Here is an 18,800-nt window from a genome sequence, read left to right on the forward strand (position 1 = left end):
TGTGAACAGGTGGCATTTGTTGAAATGAGCAAATTACACAGTTTGCACAGTTAAGAGAGTTTGGTGAGTCCAACTTGGAATGCTCGTATGAGCAAACCTGACAGAAAAAAGTAAGAGGTTAGTGTCAGATTACAAAAATGTTGTGAAGCTAGAAAAACCAATACTGCAGATCAACCTATATAATGCAGTACAGTAGCTGCCAATAAATATGACTGATTAGTGTGGTTTGTTTCTGCATGATGATATGTCACCAAGGCTTGTGGTAAGCACACACATACCAAACACAGAAACAAACACACACTGTTAGTTGAGCCATCTTTCTCTGTTAGTCTTTGTGACAGGAAAATGTTCATGTGTTCACTGAGGAGTGTTTATGACTGCAATGTGATTGTTGAGAGTGTGTGTGTGTGTGTGTGTGTGTGTGTGTGTGTGTGTGTGTGTGTGTGAGTTCCTCTGTGTGTGTATTTGGCTATGATAACACTCTGGCCTCAGTATAAACAAATGAGAAACAGAAGAATGCGGAGACCCCAGAGTTGCAGATTCCACAGATTCTCATGCATACACACACTTACACAGTATGTATTACAGGGCCAAAACAAATGATCTGTGAAAGTTAACAGGAGATACTTTGTAGTGTTGAATTTGATTTGAAAACCAAATTCACAAACAAAAGCCTGAGTGGCTGATTGGGTAAAATTAGAATGGCCTTTAGGAAATTATGTGTCTCTCAAAAATAATGAGTATATTTTCATGAAATTTGCTGTGCAATGTTATAGTCCCCAGAGAAAGATGAACTTTAAACTTTCCTCCTGTTGTTGATGTTGAAGGTTAATGTACCTGTCCATCTACCCTCCTAAACCTCTGAAGCAGTGGACCCAAACTTTTTACCTCTTCACCCCTTCAAAGGAATTGTTTTTTTGTCACGGCACCCCTATTATATTATATTATATTATATTATATTATATTATATTATATTATATCAATATAAAATACTTTCCATTTTCAATTACTGGCTGAATAAAAGCCAACAGGTGCTCTGCACATTTACAGATAAATATTTAACTTAAAATAAACAATGAATGCAATTAAATACACTAATATATTTAATGTATTTATTTCATTTTCCTCAAAACTAAAAGTAGCTTATATTTCAGGTGTACAAGGACAAATTAACAAAACAAAAGGTTACTGGACTTTTAATGGGAAATGTAAGGCTGCTGTTGATGTGGGGAGAGAGAAAACACCACAGGTCTGACTCCTTGTTTTCATGTATACCAGAGAGAAGAGAGCCAGATCACACACATATGATATCGGCAACATGCAATACCACGTGAATCGGACAATGATGGATATCCGTCTTCCACAAGCAGTCGAAATCTGACTATTAAGCCATTAGCTGAGTAGTGTTCAGTCTGATATTAGTTTTGTTGGTGGACTCAGTCGTCTCAGACTGTGTTGAGGGCTGAGGTGTATCAGTATTTCTCTGAGTTCTGTTTACCGTGTCAAATCTTTCTATCGCTTGCTTTGACAGTCACTATTTTTCTGAGTGTTAAGCTCCTAAAAAAACTCCCAAGCCGAGACAGTGGCACTGAAGAAAAGACAAGAGGCAGAGCTGGAGGCAGCAGAGCTTAAGATGTTGAGGTTCTCTTCGGGAGTGACGAGGATGGACAGGATCAGGAATGAGGACATCAGAGGGACAGCTCATGTTAGATGTTTTGGAGATAAAGTCAGAGAGGCCAGATTGAGGTGGTTTGGACATGTTCAGAGGAGAGACTGTGAATATATTGGTAGAAGGATGCTGAGGTTGGAGCTGCCAGGCAGGAGGTCTAGAGGAAGACCAGAGAGGAGGTTTATGGATGTAGTGAGAGAGGACATGAAGTTAATTGGTGTGAGTGAAGAGGACGCAGAGGACAGGGTTAGATGGAGGCACATGATTCGCTGTGGCGACCCGTGAAAGGGAACAGCCGAAAGGAAAAGAAGAAAGAAGAAGAACTGTGAGTTGTCATGTCATTAGCTGTGGCATAACTGCAAATTAGTTTTTGATACAGTGATTTTGATATTTATTGCTTTTTTATTCTATTTTGATATGTTTGAAAATGTAACATAAAACATAGTTAATGTAAATGCTGCCGATTTCATTAATGTGGTTAAACATTATTAAAAACACACCATAAATTAACAATGATATGATCAATCTTGCGGCACCCTTGGCCCATCCTCAAAGCACCCCAGGGTGCAGCGGCACCCACTTTGGGAACCACTGCTCTAAAGCATTTCTTTCCACTCTTACCTCATCCTTTCATTAAAAGAAAACATAGTTACTTGTTTTGTGTGTTAAGCACATTCATTATATTTAGAGAAATCATGCACATTTGCAGACATTTTGTTAGTTTGATGGTGCTGTGCAGTATATCAAGGACAGATACCTTAATCAATCTATGTTACTTGATTGATCTGTGGACTGACTCCCCATAAATCACTCTGAATCTGCTGCTCTATCTTTAATTTAAACTATAAGGAGCAACAATCTTCACTACACAGACACTGCTCATGATTGAGAGAGACCCCAAAGTCACCCCTCAAAGATTAGGACATAAAACAGAAATTTGGCAAGTAGGTTTGACAAACCATGTCATTGGTCCAGTAGAACAGACCTTAATATTAGGAAATATTACACAAATAATTCTGTGTGGCAGAGCTCCCCAAAATATGTGTTGATATGTCTGAAAAGTCTAGAAATTACCTTGACATACAGAGCATGACAGAATGGTGTTTGAATTAGGAGTTACAGATGAAAATGGATGATCATATCGTTATGAAAAAATATATGAGGTCTTGCAGTGCATAACACACACATGAAACCTGACAGAACAAAACTCAAACAGCCAAGTTCAGCCAGAAAGCGAGTACAGCATTTTCAGAGTGTTGGACAATAGGTAGCGTGGCATAAATTGCTGCTGAGGTTATGCATTGGAGTACTCTAATCTACACATACAGCATGTACGTACTGTTATTATACCATGATGGGAACTGTTTGAAATAACAACAGTAAAATCACAATATGGAAAATCTGAATGACAAAATTAGGTGGATAGAGTGCCACCATTAACCCAGAGAGAGCCAAAATGATACCATTTACACAGTGGGAGAGAGACATGGACACCACTCACACAAAGAGAAAGACACACGGACACTATTCACACAGAGGGAGGGAGACATGGACACCATTCACACAGAGGGAGAGAGACAAGGGCTCCATTCACACAGAGGGATTATTATTGTTATTGTGTAGGGAGAAAAGACAAGGACGTCATTAACACAGAGGGATTATTATTGTTATTGTGTGATGTCCAAATATTTGGACAAATTATATTTTGATTGCTTGGCAACATTGTTTTTGAAACTTTCATGCCAATAAAGCCCTTTGAATTTAATTGATTACCGTAGCATGTAAAACTCTGACGTTTAGATGGAAATGGACTGCTGGATGCTATATTGAGATGTATGTTTATTCACATCTTCAGACAGTAGTTATGGTTTGACAGTGGAGGAATGTTGGAAAAAGACAGAATGATGGAAATACAGTTTTGTTTTTATTAGTTATTTTTTCACCTTTGTTATCGAAACGCATATTATCTGACATTACCTGACAAATTACATGACAGAAAAACATTAACATTGGAAGAGGAAGCGCACAGATTAGATTAACACAACCAGAGTGACAGGATAAGAGCTAAACTAACCCAGATTGGACCTAAGACTATTCCACTACCCAGTCTACTCCGGGCTAATGTCCGGTCACAGGAAAATAACATGGGTGACAAAATGGATGAAATAACACTCAGGCTAACCAAGCAACAGGAAATCAGAGACTGTTGTGCACATATCTTTACAGAGACCTGGCTCCACCACCGGATCAAGCCGTTGCACTTGATTAATGTTGCTTGGTGCTCAAACGTAGTCAAAGTTGATGGACATTGTTCCCCAGATGTCAAATTTTTACTGTTAAGATGCTGACCATAGTATCTTCCACCCAGGAGAACCACATCAATCTTAAGGAATACACATTTTAAGTGACATCATACATCAGCAAATGTGTAGAGTGATGTGGTGATCACAAAGACAATAAAATCATTCCTCAACCAGAAAGCCTAGATGAATGGAGAGGTGAGGGCCCTATCCAGAGCCAAAAAAGCTGCCTTTTGGTCAAGGAAGCATACAGCACCGCCAGAACGAGACTGAAAGTTGGCATCAATGAGGCAAAGCGGAGACATGGACATGTGGCAGGCGATCAAAAACATCACCGACTACAAAAGCAGGAGTGCCCCCATCATTGTTGAGGCCACATTGCCAGATGAGTTTAACACCTTTTATGCTTGCTTTGATCTCCTCAACAAAGAGTCAGCTGTCAAGTCTATTCTGCCTCCAGAAGACTGGCCACTGTCAGTATCCACAGCTTTGAGTGACAGGTGGGTGCCCTTTCAGGTGGCTAACTGCTAGGAAGTTCAGCAACCAGGCTTTATTCGACCCATTTTCTGATTAACTGAAGTCAGGCACTGCCAAGATGGTGATGGCCGGAGCCACTGGGAGCCGCCTACTTTGAGCTTCACAACGTCTCTTCAGAAACCTATGGGTGACGACACAACACTACGTCCATGTTTTATACAGTCTATGAGTAAAACCAGATGATTTCAGCAACCTAGACACGCTTCACAACAGCTGCTATAAAGTACTGGATGTCACTCAATGTTCTTCAACTTCAAACTTCTGACAAAACTGAGATTCTCATTATTGGCCCTGAAAATACTACAAATGGCATTTTCCAGTGTATTGGCCCACTTGCCCCTTGTGTCAAACCCAACTCTAACTTGGCGTTACATTTTACCCTCAAATTCGAACACCATGTCAACAAATTGGTTCAATCCTGTTTTTTTCAACTCAGAAACACCATTATTATCGGCTTTTGATTTAGAACGCACCATCCGCCGCTGCCGTGTTAGGTTTTGAGAGAGAGAGAGAGAGAGAGAGAGAGAGAGAGAGAGAGAGAGAGAGAGAGAGAGAGAGTGGAGGGGTTTGGAAGGGGATAGGGTTAGGGAGGCACAATGCAAAGACCACGTAGAATTATTATTATTTTGTATATATTAGAATAATAATTGTAGTGTTAATATTAACAAATTTGTAATAATAGGAATGACAGCTATAGGAAGAATAATGTCAGCATCAGTAACAGAGCCAATAACAACAACTGTAGTAGCAGTTGTCGAGCTGGAACACAGGGGCAGCAGGTGGCCCACAACCACAGATCCAGACTCTGCAGCTCCGGAGGCAGAAATACCTGATGAAAGCGACAGAAGGAGAGAGGAGAGAAACGAGAAAGCACAGAACTACGGGAGAGAGAAGATGTTGAGTTAGTAACATGCAGTAATGGGATAAAAATGCATTCAGATGGAGAGGGAGAGAGGAGACGCATCATGTGAAGTCTCCCGGCAGTCTAGGCCTATAGCAGCATAACTAAGGGATGGTTCAGCACTCACCCAAGCCAGCCCTAACTATAAGCTTTATCAAAGAGGAAAGTCTTTAGCCTACTCTTAAATGTGGAGACGGTATCTGCCTCTCGAACCCAATGTGCATTGCGTTTGTATGTATTTTTGAATGGAATTTTTGAAGCAGTACAAAATGACATGGATGTACACAGCCCAGGACAGGAAGGCTCTGCAGCGGGTGATTAAAACCACCCATAACATCATTGGTACCCATCTACCGAGCATCAGTGATATCAGTGAGGTGAGGTGCCTGTGCAGAACCCAAAGGATACTAAAAGACAATACCCACCTCAGCCACAGCCTGTTCACCTTGCTGATGTCTGGCAAGCGATACAGAAGTATATGCTGCCGTACCACGAGACCACAAAGCAGCTTCTTTCCTTAGGCTTGCACCATACCACTACATTTTGCACTACCCGCATTCCCACTATAACCAAGTCTTTCTATTTGCACTATAATTTTAAACACCTTTTCCCCCATTTATTACAAAGTTCATAGCTTCCTTTTTATACCACAATTATTGTTATGCAAGTTTGTACAAAAATGCTTGCAGTTAAGTCATTATTATTCAGGGACATTTGGCACTATCAGGAATACAGATTGAACAAAAAACCTGTTTAATGTCAGCTACCTTAACCAGCCCGGCAGTGAGGAACAGTAAGAAATAAAGACATGAATCAAGGCACAGGCGCAAAGCACAGTCAAGAAACTGACGTGAAAAACTACAACGTCTTTCCAGAAACAATGCCTTGGTTACAGTGCCTTGGTTACTCAGCATAATCCACAGATGCCACTGTAGACCATTTAAAATACTTCTATTTTTGTGTTGTGAAATTGTATTTTGAAAATAAAAGACATGGTGAAACTCGTGAAAAGCAAAGACGGGAAAATAGCAATGAAGAAAAGAAAGAAATGATAAGAGAATGCAGGGCAGAAAGAATTTGGCACAAATCAAGAAATATTCCCTTGCCCTATACTGGAAACCAGAAAGCATACAACAGTCATTTAATCCTCCATTCAGACAAAGCACTATTTTAGTTGTTTTGATATAGTTTGGTAAAACAAATTACAGACTGTGTAGCTTGGTAAAGTTTCAACACCATCTGAAGCCATGTCTATTTCAGTTTTACAGTTTTAGAATATTTTAAATCCTAATGTTAATATTTCCTGTGTCACAACAATATGTCAACACCCTGTTTCAATTTCTGAGGAAATTCTTTGGAATGTTTAGATAATTTTATTATGCTGAAGTAGGTTCTATTAGCATCTAGCATCGTCAGAAAAAACAAAATGCCCACTACATGAACTCCATTTGTTTTGAGAAAGAAATGCCTAATGTGTCAGCACCGTCATTTTTAATTATATTAAATATAGAAATAGTGTTTAGTTTTTTCTAATAATGTATAAATACTAAATACTGTATGTAACATAGTAGCATACAGCATATTGCTTTTGTGGATTGATAGTCAACAACTCTAGCACAGTTAGGGTGCAAATCCACTGTTCTGAGATAAGATAAAACACATATCTACATAATACAGTTTGTTTGTATTCAGATCGTATGTTTTCAGATAATTTTTTTAATCATTTGTTAGGATGTTTAAAGGTACTATGTGGAGTTTTTTTTTATACATGTATTAATTCATTTCTGCGAAAATACAAAGGATGTGATGTTTATGCGCACTCCCGAGTGCCTTGCCTGTCTTCAGCTCCCCTACAGCGGCTAACGTGGGCAACACTAGCTAATATTAGCTTAGAAATGGGGTCTGCTAACATCAACAAACCACCCATGAAAACGGATACAGATATGGGGCACTGAATTTGAAAAATTTACTATTTATCAGATCACAAATGAGGTTGGAAAAACGATAGATGCCGCTGGAGCCTCACTGATTACTATACAAAAACACAACTTTCTAACTTTTTTCACAAATTTTATTGAAACTGGATCATATTTTATGGAGAAAATATTTTCTGGTTTTCCTTCTGATGTCCTCCGGCTGCTCTGCCTCACCTCTGGGTGATTTACGGAGTTTCTTGATGGACAGATAGCTTTACCTGTTGCTAAAGCAACCACTAACTTCTGCTGCTGCCATTTGCTAGTTAGCTCAGTTAGTTGTGCAGCTAGTAGTCCTATTAGCCGATTCTGCCTGGACTGGGAGCTTGGAGTGTTGGTGTTATTTACACCTCTAACACAGGAGCTTTGGACCGCTGGGAGGAGGAGGCTTTCAGGCCTGGGGGCGGGGGTGACTGCTGGCAGGGAGAGGTGCTGGAATGGGCACAAGAACCGGAGCCTGGCGAGTGGGCAATGTTCCCGTGCTCAGCAGCCTCCCAGTGAACATGGCTGGGCCGGGACCAGACACAGCCTCTGAGACTGACAGAGTCCACTGTGATGACAGGGAATACAGTACCGAGGTGGTTTTCTTGCCGGGTTTGGCTCCTGGCTCCCTGGGGCTGACCACACTGTAACTGCCATTCAGGCCTCCGGAGGTGGACGCTGACTGATGCCTGAACTACGTCTCGCTCCTCTCCCGCTGCACATCTCTCCTGAACCCGCCGTGTCTTTGTCGTCCCCGGAGTCAGAGTCCTGGTCAGAGCTGCTGTAAATGACCTCTTTACTGTATTCCCTGTTGTCAAACTGGCCTCCGTCGGTCTCGGAGGCTGTGTTTGGGTGTTTGGTCCCGGCCGTGCTGTCGTCACCATTTTGACTGATGCCCAGGCACGCCTACAAACTGCGAGCACAAGCAACAGAATGCTGACTGCAGTTCACTTAATGGCCAACGGTGTCATAAATAATGAGGATTTTCTGAAAATTCCACATAGTACCTTTAAATGTATATATTAAGATACTGATAAATAGATCCTATAAATTCAGGTTTTTGTCACCACCATCAGATGTGTCAACTCTGTCAGGTGTATGTCACCTCCGTTAATTTAGATTATATTATTATAAATTTTGCTATTTCATATTTGCTGAGGAATGGTTTGTCACATGTGAAAATGTAATCTGTCCTAACATGAGAATGTGTTTTGAAATCTTAAAAAAATTTGATTGCTGTTTAAGATAAGTTAAATTCTGTGTTTTTGGTGTCTGATAGTGTTGACGCAAAATAAGTCATGGCAAGGTATAAAGTACATTTTGATAAAAAAGAGAAAAGTTGGGAGGTTGTTTCAAAATGTAGCTCAGTACCTTAGTACATGTAAGATACATAAATGTAGTTTAATTTGTCTGAGTTTTATATTTTCAACATTGCACCCTGTTTTGTCCCACTTCTCAAGAATTAGTGAATTACTAATTAGTAATGTCAGGGCAAAAATTATTCATTTGAGTAAGCTATTTATCAAAAGTGTTCTTCAGTGAGACTTCTCCATACATTATATTGTGTATTGAAGATTTTGTTCTCAGCTTGAAAACAGTTGTCCTTGGGGCTAAATAAAGTTCCATTGAAGCTCACTACATTGATTTAGGTTGTTAAAGTCTGCGTAAACACATGCTGCTGTGCTGGAGTGGACACAGCTTGCATTTTGTCAGCAGTAAACTGTGTGTCTTTGTTATCTGTGTTTGTTCATCTGTACACACACACACACACACACACACACACACACACACACACACACACACACAGTATGTATGAATGGAACAGTCTGAAGTCTGAACATCCATTTGCCAGACCTTGCGTTGCTCTCTCTGTCTCTCCCTGTGTTTCTCATCTAAAAGATGATTTGCCAGTATTTAAAGAGAACCATCTGTGTTATCCCTGGGGAAAGAGAGAACATCACTAATCCATTTTATCAGAGTTGTCAAACAACATGCACAGTTTTTATATGTAGCTGTGTTTTCAATAATAACCAACATTTACAATAATATTTTGCATAGGGTATCATTAGTTTTCTTCGAATTTACGGCAGCAAATGACATGTGCAACCTTGGCATTTTACGTTACAACCCTATCTTCATTATTATTACAAAAATAATACTTACTATACTGTATATATGCTGCAAATTTAAATATTGATACTAGTCTAGCTGATATACTTGTATACTTGTGTACTGTATAATTATCATGTACGCTAACTGGCACACACTGTCATGTGCTTCATAAAATGTGTCAAATTAAATTTCCTTCATTCATTATTTTTAATTTGTACGTATGTGATTTCACATATTACTATTCTATCTTAGTTTGGTCACACCTTCTCCACTCTGGTGCTGAAAACCAGATCCCCCCAGGACTGTATGCTCAGCCCCCTCTTGTTCACACCATAAACCCACAACTGCAACCCCCAACATGGAGAGAACTCTGTTGTGAAGTTTGTGGATGCCGCTACCATCATTGGCCGGATTACAAACAATGATGAGACTTCATATTGGGAGGAAATTAATAAATTAATTAGTAATCTTTCAGGGTGGAGAACAGCCTACTGCTGAACTAAGGAAACTTAAGAAGGCAAAATTCCCATGCCAAGTTCTTGTTAACTTTTACAAAGGAGCAATAGAAAGCATCCTGACTGGAAATATTAATGTATGTAATGTAATAAAACTGACGTGGGATGTGCACAGCCCAGGACAGGAGGGCTTTGCAGCCACCCCAGCCACCATCCTAGCCACAGCCTGTTCACCCTGCTGACGTCTAGCAAGCGATGCAGAAGTATCTGCAGCTTCTTTCCTCAGGCTGTGAGACTCCTCAACTCCACGTCATCCTCACACTCCTGCATAAATAAAACATGGAACTTTCTGTTATGCTGGTTTTTGCACATTACCATACCACTACCTTCTGTATAATATATGTAGGCCTATATAACTGTATATATTGTTTTTATTTTAATTTTTATTCTATTCTAATTTCAAAAATTTGTATATACTGTATGTTCTGTGTGTGTAGCATGAACGGGGCTACAGCCTTCATTTGATTGTGCAACCCTGTGTTGTAAAATGACAAATAAATAAACCTTGAACATTGAAATTACAACACATAATAGAAACAAAATGAAGGCAAAGAGTGTGCCAAGCAAGCACAGACAAATGGCAACTAATTATTACAACAATAACAACCATACAATTAAGCAAAACTAAGATGACATCAGATAGAAAAACGTGTATATTCAGTCATATGGTCTGCTTTAGGTATATCTACATTTGTTTCTTGAAAGTTTAATTTTTGATTCCATCCCGGTAACTTGTTCCATTCTACTGAAGCTCTGTACATAACATTATGTTTAGTAGTCTTGGGTTTAGGGATAACTAATTGTTATTTATCCACATAATGAGTGCGATGTGTATGATTTTGACCAGAGTACTCTAATAAGCATAATAGTGGTGATAAGAAAACCTACTGTAAGATTACAATAGTTTTTCTTATATCATCGTATTTAGATCATTTCTTTCTTTAATTACAATAAAATAGACTAGATTATTCTGGGGACCCCACTTTAAGAGACTGGAAGCATAAGGAAATGTAAAAAGAAATGTGAAGAGACTTTATATCAGTAACACGCTATATCAGTACATTCTGTGTGTCTCCCTCTCCTTCCATCTCTACAGACATATTTTCAGCAGATGTGTGTGGCCCAGATAAGGACCTGGATGTGGAAAGCTGCCAGTGTGTGTGTCAGCGTGGGGATCAAACTCAAGACTGTGGCCCTAACAGATACCTCGACCGCAACACCTGCCAGTGCATTTGCAACATCCCACCTCCTCCCTCCTGCCCGCTGAACCACGTCTTCAATAAGGAGACCTGTCAGTGCATGTGTAGCAAGACCTGTCCAAGGCACCAGCCCCTCAATAAAACAAAGTGTTCCTGCGAATGTAACGAGTCGCCCAATAAGTGTTTCCTAAAAGGAAGGAGGTTTCACCAAGCCACATGCAGGTAAGGAGGGATGTTGGGGGTTCAATACCATCTGCTGATTAAAAATGCCACCTGTAGCAGGAGAGTACCCAGCGCTTAAAAATAATGAAACTTTGGACAGACCTGAAGACCAGCTGAATCCTACAAACACTAGACAAAACAGCACATACCAACTTGCACAGTCTTTGACAGTCTGAAAGGAGCGCATACTCTACCACTAACTCTACCATACTCTACCTACAGAGCCAACATACTGAGCGATAGGTGCACAGGCGGTTACAGTTTTGTTGCAAAGCAAATGCCTAAATTGGTGTAAAACTTCATTCACTAATTTAATTATATTTATTCAACCCTTTAACAAAATATAAAAAAATGAAAAGAAACATAAGCCAGTCTGGATAAGTGCCATCTCAAAATGCTTACAAACTTCCACTACTTTTTGGAACATGCGTCTCGTTAGAGGGTGGATCCTGTGTCACACCCAGTCATCCGCCAATTCATCCATTCATTGATCCATCCATCCATTTGTCAGCGCATCCATCCATACATCTATCCATCCATTTTTTCATTGGTATCTAGCATATATACTGTATTACCCTATTAGACTGTGACAGAAATACAATAAGTAGATTAATATAGCCTATAATAGACCTATGATACAGTCACTATATAAGCCACTATTAGAATATTATAGGGTATTATTGCAGATATTGAGGAAAAGAAGTGTTTCATGGCCATATAGAGAATATCTACATCTACAGAAAACCAAACAATTTTCCTACAGACAGCGATGCTTTCTTATTCTTGTAGTCTACATTGCTGTATTTGTAATATCATATTGCCACGTGTTATGTGAAGCCAATTGTGTTGGCATAGAATTATTATCTCATTTATGCACCAGTTAGTTTAATGAATTACCTAATTAGCATAAATGATGTCTATGTTATGGTTATTATAGCGAGGCATTTGGCAGCTAAGGTTCTCATTAGAGTGGGGGTTGACTACTCTAGGATGATGCAACCACTGAAATATAACACACACACACACACACACACACACACACACACACACACACACACGCACACACACACACATGATGATGTTAGTGGCTGTGTTTAGCCAGAGGAAAGCACTGGTTCGGCAGTGGTAGGTGGTTATTGCAGTGAACCCAGTGTGTAATACAAGACCTCTGTGTTCTAATGACTTCTTCTAGCTGTCACTTAACCATTTCCTCTTCCCACACAGGAGGAAACATACACACATACACACACATCAATCCATTCCATCCAGTCCTGACCCTTTGTGACCTTGTTTTAGAGTGATTTATGAGTATAACACAGCGGTAGGAATCTAGTGTCTGGGATCTGGCACTTGTGTGTATGTGACTGTGAGCATGTGTTTGAAAGAGAGCGTGTATGTCTATTTGAACTCTTCTATGTATTTCATCATGGGTTCATAGGTCTCTTTACATAACCATGACTAAATATTCTGTCATCCACCAAGTGACATCCCATGCAGCCAGAAATGCAGTGGCAATTACACGCCAGTCCCATAATCTTTGTCATGTTGATGAAGTGCATAAGTACTACCTAAAACAGGACTCCATCCCTCCAACGCTTCATTTGTTCCTTGGAATTCCATGGATCCACTCCTCATGTACTCATTTGAAGGTTGGACAATCAGGCCTTGATTCTGGGCTAATGTTTTTGGGCTTCAAGCTGATTTTGAGGTCAATACTGACTTACATGTATAGTCATTTCCATGTCCAAAAATCCTCTGAAACAAGATTTAGACCACACTTTCTCATGATGCCAAAGAACAATGACTGCATTTGAAGTGAAACTGTAAAACAGTTCTTCAACTTTTCTAACTTCTGGTGAAAGCTCTAGTGGTTCAAGCAAGGTATATAAATCACATAGTAGTTCTGAAGGCTGTAGATCTTACTGCTATGAAATCTAAACCTTAGTTTTAACCTTTGACCTTTGGAACACACAAGAAAGTAGTTAATGTTTGTCTTTGTACAGCAGCAGTGGTTCACAATCATTTGCAGCAGTGTGTGGCTGTACTGAAAACCTGCAGGCTCCTGGGAAACAATGGACCACATCCAACAATCATGGATGTAGACCAAATTAAAATACAAAAGTGACCAAATTAAAATACAGGATAATAAGTAAGTCTTTAGTTTTCATTCACACCGGTGAGAAATGAGATCTGAACATGACTTTGGAATCAGGTTTCAAGTTGACTGCTTTCCATTAACAAAGCATTGCAATCAATGTTTCTACAATAAATGTGCAATCCAATAAATGCAATCATATGATAGGTGGATCATATGATGTATTTTAATCATATGATAATGGGCTTCATTCACTAACAGCACTAGTTGTAATTTGTGATGGAAATGGGAAAAAAAGGCTAGCATCAAAATAACACCAATTTCAGCATTGATTGACAGGTCTTTAATTAGCTCAGGTTATTATCTATTATTCCATTCATTTTCTGAAATACTTTTCATGTTAAGTTTTGTGGAGACTGGAGTCTCTCCCAGCACACTTTGGCAAAGAGACAGAGTACATCCTGGACGGATAACATTTTAGTTACATTGTAGTGAACAGGGATATATTTTATGATCAAATTGGTAACTTGGACAGAAGAAACGAAATGAAATGGGCTGATTGCAGCAAAATTTACTGAGCACATTCATGCTCTCCAGATGATAATCCGTTTCTATTTTCAACATTGCATTCGAATCAGAATCAGAAATACTTTATTGATCCCTGAGGGGAAACTCTTTTGCTACAGCAGCTCACTTTCATGTCAGTGCACACAGGAATAGAAGTACTAAACAAAAAAAAATATAATATACTATAATACAGGTCAGAAAATAAATTAAGTACCAAGTGGGTATAAGTATAAAATAAAATAAGTGTGAAGTACAAAGTGGGTTTACCGGTTGATGATAATAATATGGTATAAAGTCATAGTGCATGAACTGCCAAGTTAAGGGTAGCTTATTTATAATGAGACAGAGGATATTGCACAGCAATAATAGAGGTATGAATAAATATCAATATCAATAAATATGGAATTTTAAACTGAAAAGAGTATATTGCACAGGAGTATTAACACAGGATATTGCACAATTCTCTCAAGTATTGCAGAGATGTAATTATCAATGTCCAGTTTAATGACCTATGGTCATATAGACTAACACTTAGAGGGAGGAGTTAAATAGTTTGATGGCCACAGGCAGGAATGACTTCCTGTGGCGCTCTGTGGTGCTTTTTGGGGGGATGACTCTTCCGCTGAAGGTACTCCTTTGTTTGACCAGCACATTATGGAGTGGGTGGGAGACACTGTCCAAGATGGCATGTAGTTTGGCCAGCATCCTCCTCTCTGACACCACCGCCAGAGAGTCCAGCTCCACCCCCACAATGTCACTGGCCTTACGGATTACTTTGTTGAGTCTGTTAGTGTCCGCTACCCTCAACCTGCTGTCCCAGCATGCAACAGCATACAGGATAGCACTGGCTACCACAGACTCATAAAACATCTTCAGCATTGTCTGGCAGATGTTGAAGGACCTCAGCCTCCTCAGAAAATAGAGGCGGCTCTGGCCCTTCCTGTAAACAGCCTGAGTATTCTTAGCCCAGTCCAGTTTATTGTCCATGTGTACTCCCAAGTACTTATAATACTCTACAATGTCCACACTGACCCCTGGATGGAAACCGGGGTCACTGGCGCCTTGGCCCTTCGTAGATCCACAACCAGCTCCTTAGACTTTGTCGCATTGAGCTGCAGATGGTTCTCCTCGCACCATGAGACAAAGTTACCCATCACAGCCCTGTACTCAGACTCATCACCACCACTGATACATCCCACCACAGCAGAGTCATCAGAAAACTTCTGAAGGTGACAGGACTCTGTGTGGTAGCTGAAGTCCGTGGTATAGATGGTGAAGAGGAAGGGAAAGAGGACAGTCCCCTGAGGGGCCCCAGTGTTGCTGACGCTGTCCGACACACAGTGCTGCAGGCGCACATGCTGTGGTCTGCCAGTCAGGTAGTCAACAATCCAGGACACGAGGGGGCATCCACCTGCATCGCTGCCAGCTTCTCCCCCAGGAGGGCTGGCCGGATGGTGTTGATAGCACTGGAGATGTCAAAAAACGTGATCCTCACCGTGCTTGCCGGCTTGTCCAGGTGGGTGTGGATGCAGTTCAGTAGGAAGATGATGGCGTCCTCAACTCCCAGCTGGGGCTGGTAGGTGAAATGAAGGGGGTCCAGGAGGGGTCTGACCATGGGCCGCAGCTGTTCCAGCACTAGTCTCTCCAGGGCCTCCATTATGTGGGAGGTCAGTGCCACCGGTCCGCAGTCCTTGGAGCCACTGGGACGCATCATCTTCGGCACAGGAACGAGGCAAGATGTCTTCCACAGAACAGGGACCCTTTGAAGACTCAGGCTCAGGTTGAAGACATGTTGAAGGACTCCACATAGCTGGGGAGCACATGCTTTTAGCACCCCGGGGCTAACTCCATCGGGGGGCCGGCAGCCTTGTTTGAGTGGAGTTTCATCAGCTGTCCTCTCACCTGGTCAGTAGCACACAGCAGAGGTTACAGGTGGGGGAGGGGGGGAGTCATTAGGATGAAGAGGGCCGTTAGCCTGATGGGGAGGGGGGAGCAGAGTACTCAGAGGAGCTTGAGGGCCAACAGCAGCTGGGTTAGAGGGGGGATGAGCAAGAGCCGGTGTGTCGAATCTGTTAAAGAACAGATTAAGTTTGTTGCCAGTCGGTCTGAAGCCAGTGATGCTCTTCCTTCCACTCCAGACCTCTCTCATGTTGTTCTGCTGGAGTTTCCACTCCAGCTTCCTCCTGTACTTCTCCTTGGCCTCCCTGATCTTCACCTTCAGGTCGGCCTGGATTGCCCTCACCTCCTCCCAAGTGCTGTATGCATCCTTAATGTTAGCATACAGCAGTGTCCTCTCCTCTCTAGTAGGACAACTCACATACTGGGTGAAATTAGTCAGTGTTGTTGAAACACTGACATGGTTGAAGCCACCCGAGATTAATATGAGTGCACTCGGGTGTTGAGTCTCTATTTGTGCTTTGCCGGTGTGAATCGCGTTGCATGCCGATGCCAGGTTAGCAGAGGGGCCACAACAATGGCATGTGAAAATTCACGTGGCTGATAATATGGCCGGAGTCCCACAGCTAACAGTTCAATGTCCGGGCTACAGATACTCTGCTTGATAGTAGAGTGACCAGGGTTACACCATCTGTTGTTAACCAGAACAGCAAGCCCGCTGCCTTTCCGCTTACCGCTCCCGGTGTGATCCCTGTCAGCCCGAACAGCCTGAAAGCTGTCGTTGGAAACGTTATGATCCGGGATATCCTGGTGTAGCCATGTCTCTGAGAAGCACATCAAACTACACTCACGGAACTCCGTCTGACTCCGGGCTAACGCCGTTAGCTCATCCATTTTATTCGCCAGTGATCTCACGTTGCCCATTACGAGAGAAGGCAGACACGGTTTAAATCTCTTGTTCTTAAGTCTCTTTTGTCTACACCCCTCTCTCTTCCCTCGCCGCTTCATTACACCTCTGCATCCTCGGTGTGTCGTCCTCCAGATCTCAGTGGGGACATCGGTTGTCCTGGGCGCCATGCCGCTCGGCTTCAGTGCGATCAGCTGTTCCCTGGTGTAAACAATGCGGCCAAACAGCTGATCTGCAGTGGTACCCTGACCAAGTAGCAGGAGAAGAAGTTCCATGGCGAAAAAAAGTACTAAAACACTTTCTACTCTCATTTTAGTAAAGAGCGTAGTTTAAATTATACTTACACACAAGTTACTCAATTTTGAAAGAAAAAGGAAAGCTAAAAGTTCGAAAAAGTAAGACGACGAGATAGAGCTACGGCAACAGGCAGCATGCACGTTGGTGCATACACATTGGCGCATGAGCACTCTCAAAAGCATGAGCTTTACTGTAGTGTGCTGCCCTATGGTCAGTATTTCAACTTTGCAAACAAGATATCTAATGATCTAGCAGTGTTATTCTAATAGGCACATTGCCACATTATGCACTGAGCACATTCTTCCAGCGCCAACCTCAAGACATACTTTACTTTGTTTGTACCACTGCTGGCAAGAATAACAAAACTTTTGTTTGTTCCACTCAACTATGTCAAAATTTGGGGTTTTCTGAGCATTACAACCACCTCTTTCTATATCTAACCCTGTAAAAAGAGTTTCTCTTATATGTAGAAGTCATGGTGTTTATTATATTGGTGAAAGTTGCAGGCCTACGACAACTAACTTGAATAATCTTGACTCACCAGCATACTTACCTGGGTAAGAACATACCTGTCTGATACACAGTTCATGAATTCACTGGTATTATTGTTTCATTTTTTTCTGCACACAAAGTTAGACCATTTTATATTTGTGAAAGAGACCCAATCCTGCCAAATCAACGTTTCATCTGTATTTATCTGTATTTTACTTACCTAACATGACCTGCTCTAGACATTTTGCTGTTGCGTAATTAGTTTTGAAGCTAATTACACAGCTAAAGGTTTTTTTTTTCATTGCAGTTGTCTCAGGCCTCCCTGCGAGGTAAGGAGGCGAAGATGTGAACCAGGTTTCTCCTTCAGCGAGGAAGTGTGCCGCTGCATACCATCCCACTGGAGACGTCTGGACTAACCGCCAGGCTAATGGCATGCTAATGAGATGCTAATGAGCAAATAACAAACTTAACAAGTAGAATTCATCACCCATCCCCTGTAGACCTGCTGGTCATGAGTATCCCCCATCATCTGTGATGGCAGCTAAGTGTGCGGACCCTGATTATTGTGGGGAAACCTTAGTGACTGGAGTGCAGATATGGGAAACTCTGGTGATTTGAAGGTGGGAAATGCACTGATTTGGCTATGAGAATGTTTTAATGGGAGAGAGGCTGATCGGGGGCCAGAAACAGAAGTAAGGACTGAAAGAGACAGAGAGTCAACACTCAACACTTGTTTTAAAGTATTGTCTAATTAATTTGTTTTAAAATATTTTTGGGGTTTTTGTATTAATTATGTCACAGTATTCTTATGTCAGATATTGATTATATAATTTATTAAATGTTATTTTTCAACCTCTGTTTATTGTAATTTCAATCTTTTTTCCATGAAAATAAACTGTGATCAATATTTTTGTATCATGTATAGTATATGAGTAAAATAAAGTATACTGGATGTTGTCTATTGTTAACTTAGTTTGTCTGTTCTGGTGCAAATTATACTGAGATTATTCTGATCTTAATCCACGTCATTATCAGAAAAAAACACTGGCACAGTGCTTGTAAAAAGCTGAACAGTAAAATCTGGGCCTTAAGGTAAAAGCCAAATGTAAAATCTTTATTGCTCATAGTGTGAAGAC

At 41.0% G+C, this 18,800-nt stretch overlaps 1 protein-coding gene across 1 annotated transcript in view; it reads left to right on the plus strand.

Annotated features, from left to right (window-relative positions):
- vegfc (vascular endothelial growth factor c) overlaps positions 1-18,571 on the plus strand; it is a 130,914-nt gene extending 112,343 nt beyond the window's left edge. Inside the window, exons 6-7 of the mRNA XM_044189913.1 lie at positions 11,086-11,410; positions 17,972-18,571. Coding sequence (XP_044045848.1) covers positions 11,086-11,410; positions 17,972-18,080 — 434 coding nt within the window. The 3' untranslated portion in view covers positions 18,081-18,571. The remainder of the gene's footprint in view (positions 1-11,085; positions 11,411-17,971) is intronic.
- Positions 18,572-18,800: the final 229 nt, after the last annotated feature.

The sequence above is a fragment of the Siniperca chuatsi genome, linkage group LG3 (genome assembly GCF_020085105.1).
Source record: "Siniperca chuatsi isolate FFG_IHB_CAS linkage group LG3, ASM2008510v1, whole genome shotgun sequence".
NCBI lineage: Eukaryota > Metazoa > Chordata > Actinopteri > Centrarchiformes > Sinipercidae > Siniperca > Siniperca chuatsi.